At 45.1% G+C, this 4,931-nt stretch overlaps 1 protein-coding gene across 2 annotated transcripts in view; it reads right to left on the reverse strand.

Annotated features, from left to right (window-relative positions):
- Nucleotides 1–829: 829 nt before the first annotated feature.
- The window catches only part of LOC108572667, a 41,354-nt gene continuing 37,252 nt past the window's right edge, over nt 830–4,931 (reverse strand). Inside the window, exons 3-7 of one of the 2 annotated variants that reach the window (XM_017934933.1) lie at nt 3,434–3,670; nt 3,155–3,338; nt 2,434–3,055; nt 2,051–2,333; nt 830–1,228 (exon numbers count right to left, since the gene is read on the reverse strand). In XM_017934933.1, the coding sequence (XP_017790422.1) occupies nt 1,041–1,228; nt 2,051–2,333; nt 2,434–3,055; nt 3,155–3,338; nt 3,434–3,670 (1,514 nt within the window). In that variant the 3' untranslated portion in view covers nt 830–1,040. Of the gene's footprint in view, nt 1,229–2,050; nt 2,334–2,433; nt 3,339–3,433; nt 3,671–4,931 lie in introns of both variants that reach the window. The other variant, XM_017934932.1, reaches the window with a different exon arrangement.

Genomic DNA, 4,931 nt, shown 5'->3' on the forward strand with positions numbered 1-4,931 from the left:
CTCGCTAATACAAAAATAAATCGTCGTCTGCCTAGTGCACTACCATCGGAGGACCATCGGTTCTCTTCCCCTGTCCTTGTTCGTTTTTAACATCGAGATCGTTTTACAAAATATATATATGTATATAAGTATATTATTACGAGGATAAAACGCGGGTAAATTTCGACAAAAATACATACTCTCTGGTTTTTCTTTTTGTAAAAAGTTCGATACGAGAAAAGAGTACGAAAGCTAGAACCTTGAACGGCTGTTTTATAACGCTAATAGTGACTTTCGGTGATTATTATTTAGAGAACGATTAAAAATTCATCGATAGGATATACCGTTACATCGAATACGATTATAAAACACGATACTTATAGGATTACATCGTTTTTTTTTTGTTTTTGTTTTTTTTCATTTACTCGATATTCGTTCGAGCGATCTTAATTGTTTCACAACACCGAAGAATGAAAATTTCGATCGAATTCGAGCGGTGAATTTTCGAAAACGGAAATGACCACGCGTCCTGAGAGTAGAGCTTTGTTTCACAACAAGCAACGTGTGTCACAATCTGGTTCTCAGTTTCCTACGTTCACTTTTGAACAGCTTAGATCGCGTTACGCTACGAAATACGCAACTGTATTGGCACTGAAACGAGTCACCTGTTCGTTCCCACCGTCAAAAGTAAAGAGTTTTGATCGAGGAAATTTCGGGAAAGACAAAACGTAATTCTGGTCGCGGTGTCTTTCGAGAAGACGATTACGGAATAGAATCTGAAACGCACGTGCACAACCGAAAGAATCGTCGGATTATCACCGGTGAAAAAAAAAAAGAAATGAAGCTGGCTCGATGGTGACGCGAGATCAACGCCGTCTCGCTTCCGTTGTACACAGCAATAATAAACGATATTGCATAGACGAGGATAGCACCTGCAGAAGCATATGCTACGGTCCTTCCTAAAAGCCCGAGACCTTCGATTCTCGCGAGCATCTGGAGCGCTCGAATGCAACGTAGAAACGTAAACGTGTGGAATGCGATAAGGGGAGAGATCAACGGGTTCATTTGACTTGCTGACGAGGCGGTGGACCAACGGGCGGCAACGTCAGAGAGTCCCTCTTCTTCCTGTTCACGCGACGTCCAACATGTAGAACCACGTCTCCGGCTTTCACGGACTTGAACTCGGCGATCGCCTCGGCGTGCGTCATACCGTGAAGAGGTTTCGAATTTATCGATAAAATTTCGTCCCCTGAAACAGAGTGATTGCGTTTTTGGCTGTTTATTCGATTCGGTGAACTTTTTGGTGTGATGTGATAGAGATCATCCTGGGAGATAGGAAGTTTAATAACTAAACAATAAGATTAATGTTAAGGAAAAGTACGGAGATTATTATTAACCCTTTGCAATCGAGTGGCGACTGAGAAGCGACGTTAAATAATTTTACGTTAAATAAGACAGAGAGCAGATCTATAGATCTCCGTAAATTTGTTCACCGCAGTGAAATAGAGAATGCACGGAATATTTAAATAAAATAGTATAGCTTATTTGTAGGTTAGTTTGAAAAAATTCAAAGATCCGATTTGCAAGCTTTCTTACAGCAAAATGACCTCCGAGTGCAAAGGGTTAAGGGATTAAAGAAAATTTGCTATACTGTGTTCGATGAGAATTTAGGTAAGAGAAACGATGATGTTGGGGATTTGTAGTTAGTATATGAAATCCAAAAAGATCTATAATTTCGGAAAATTTTAAGCAACTGAAAGTTTTAGATAATTTTTTATTCAATCCCGATTCAATTTTATACTTATTTCATATATAATGATTTAGTTCTAATAACTTCTGATGTAAGGTAATTTTCATTTAATTTCGATTAAATTTTATATTCATTTCGAATATAACGATTTAGCTGCAATAATTTCACCTTAATACGATTGAGACGATTAAATTTGCAATATTGAACATGATTACCTATAATTTCAAAAAAATTTAAGTTACTCAACAAAAGTTTGTTTAATTTAATTTTTTAATTTTTCGTTCAATTTCGATTGAATTATTCAACAAGAAGGCGTCGTACCTTCTTTGACAGTTCCCAGGTCAGCAGCCTGGCCATTAGGAAAGACCGTCTTCACGTAGATTCCCATATTCCCTCGAGGACTGTCTGTACCACCGACGATACTGAAACCGAGTCCTTTGTGGCCAGGACCCTTTAGAAATCTGGCTGTCAGTATCGTGAATGACGCGCCACCCTTGCCAGGCCTTGGTAGGGTGCAGAATCTCGACTCTTCACCCTCGCCAGCTTCGTCGATGTCTTCGAGTTCCGAGTCGGTATTCAGGCCTTCGTCCGTATCTTGTGGACCCTACGAAAAAAGAAAAACCAAGAAAAAAAAAAAAAAGAAAAAAATCATCCACCGCCACAGTAGAACAAATCCAAGTTAATCATCCTTTCATTCTACTCACTTGCCAGGTCTTCAAACCGGCACCAGAAGAACTTGGAATATTCGCCACGCTTCTGCTATTCATTCGTCTCGTTGTCTTTTTACCAGGACTCTTTTCAGCTCCCAGACTAGACGGTCCGTCCTCTTTATTCATACAAGGTGAACCAGATCCGTTGGAATAATTGTTCACCTGTCCGCCAACTTTGAAATCTGTCATCCGTTTTCTCGGCGTCACCCTGGGTATATGAATCTCGTCGAACGACGGTTCCGACTGATTCTTCGGCTTCGAGTTCTTCTGAAAGTGTACGTTCTCGTACGAATGATGATCCCTCGTCTCGGAATTGCTTCTAGCCAGATGCCTCTCCGCGTGCGGCGTAACAGATAACGTTAACTCCGCTCTGTGGCCCCTCTGGAAGCGCACGTTCTCGTACGAGTGATCCTGGTGTCTGCCGTTATCACGGTTCTCCGAATTGCTGCGCTGCAACATGCCTCTGGTCCTTGGACAACATCCAGGCGACGACGTGGTGAACAGTACGTTCTCGTAGACGTCCTTCGGGCTTTGCTCGTGGCTGAGAACCGGTGAACCGTAAGCGCTGCTGCTCTGAGAGTACGTGAACGTCTTGTTGCCGTTGGCCAACGGGCTGCTGCAATTTGGAGAATTTGGTACGCTGCCTTCCGCCAGCGTTTCGAGATTATCGTGGAAAGGATAGGGCGGAAGGGAAGTAGGCTCGCTCGAATCGTACTCGCCGTCGAAATTCTGGCTTGTAGAGGAAGTTAAAGGACTTGGTACGTAAAAGTTCGACGAGTTGTCCTTCTGCGAGAACACCTCCGTCACGCTCAGAGCCTTCCTTTTACGGATACCAGCGTTTATCTTGCTGAATTTGCTTCGTAGAACGTGTTGAATGTCGGCTATCCCCTTGGTGGTACCTAAACGGCGGTGAACAACGAACGGAATTAGTGGTATAGTGAAATTGTATCGAATTATCAGCACTTGGTAACGCGTACGAAGGGGACGCAGTTACCTGGCAATCTCAGAGAGCTAGTCTGTAGCAATTTCTTGGGCGAACTGCCGTCCTGAAGGCTCTTGGCAGCTGGAGAGGACTCCCTGCTAGCCGGGCTGGACCTTACAGCTTGAATAACCCCCTGGGTCGTTCCACCTTGTATCAGAGCTTCCTGAGGCTCCGAGGTCTCCTGCACGGAACACCTTCTTCTCAGTTTCCTCCATCGTTGGCTGATGCTCTTGTTCCATAAATTCAGGTCTGTAACACGCAGGCGAAAAAGGACGCTGTTACGACTTATCCGGTCACAGGATGTGCTATCTCGTGACGAGGCTCGTTAAGGGAAACATGATGACCAAAAATTGCCACGAAAAAGGAAGAGACGAGGAAAAAGAAGAACGCAGAGAGGAGAAGTTGCTCCTCAATCATCGAGCTTAACGGCAGGAAGCACTTATCTGGTGGCCGCGCTAGGTGGAACGACGTGTTGTTATTTACCGAAGAAGGTACGCCTCGTGCGGAATAACAACGATAATGGGACGCGTATCGATAGTAAGTGTATCGTGTGAAAAGTGCGACGCGAAGCTGTGCAACGTGGAGAACTAAAACCATCCACAAAGCCTTCGGAATCGGTATCGGTTCGCTGGATCTCCGCGTCGATACGCACGCTTGAGAAGATCCAACAAGACGGCGTAACGCTTTCAGAGAGAGAGAGAGAGAGAGGGGAGGGAGAGAAAAAAGAAGAAAAAGAAGAAGAACTGGTAGCTTCTTTAATTACAATTCAGTATAGTCTCCATGTTGATGTCGGTAGATCCACGTGGCTAGAAAATACGAAGCGACGAGGATCGAGGTCCTGTGTCTCTCCTTTCACCGATTCCTCGAAGGGTCGTGCCCCCTCGACTTCCTCTTCCTCCTTCACGGTAGGGTGACGGCTTCGATGACCTTGGACAAGGCACGCGCATAACAAACCGTCGTGGTATTTTTCTTCAACGACGGAGGAAAGTCGTCGTTGTGTTACCGCGATGAATAATTAATGAAGATCGATGACAAGCATGGTCGCGGGGTCACTGAGCTTGCACTTAGCATTAATTCGACTAATCACGTTTGCAACTGCGCGTCGTTTTTTTCCCATTCTGCCGGGGGGGAACGTGTCACGAGGACAACGGGAACGAGAGAGAGGAGAACGGGGAGGAATCGGTGGTGGACGAGAGAGAAGAAATGAACGCGGCGCCGTCGTTGCCCTCGACGATCGTTGCTGACACACTGGGGCGTCGGTGGCGGCTGCACTCGCCATTATCCAGAGTTACAGTCATCTTGCAAAATGCACTTTCACTTCTCCACGTATCTCTGCTACGGATGCGCCCGGTTTCGCCAGGCCTTTTTCGTTCCGTAGCTAAACTAACGCCGGACGTTGTTGCGCTCTCTGCGCGTCCACACACACACACACACACACTCTTTTTCACGGAGTAACGTCCAGCACTTTTCTTTTTATTCTCCTTCTTCTTCTCGAGTTCCGCAACTTTTC

This window comes from Habropoda laboriosa, unplaced genomic scaffold (assembly GCF_001263275.1).
Source record: "Habropoda laboriosa isolate 0110345459 unplaced genomic scaffold, ASM126327v1 scaffold22, whole genome shotgun sequence".
NCBI classification, from domain to species: Eukaryota; Metazoa; Arthropoda; class Insecta; order Hymenoptera; family Apidae; genus Habropoda; species Habropoda laboriosa.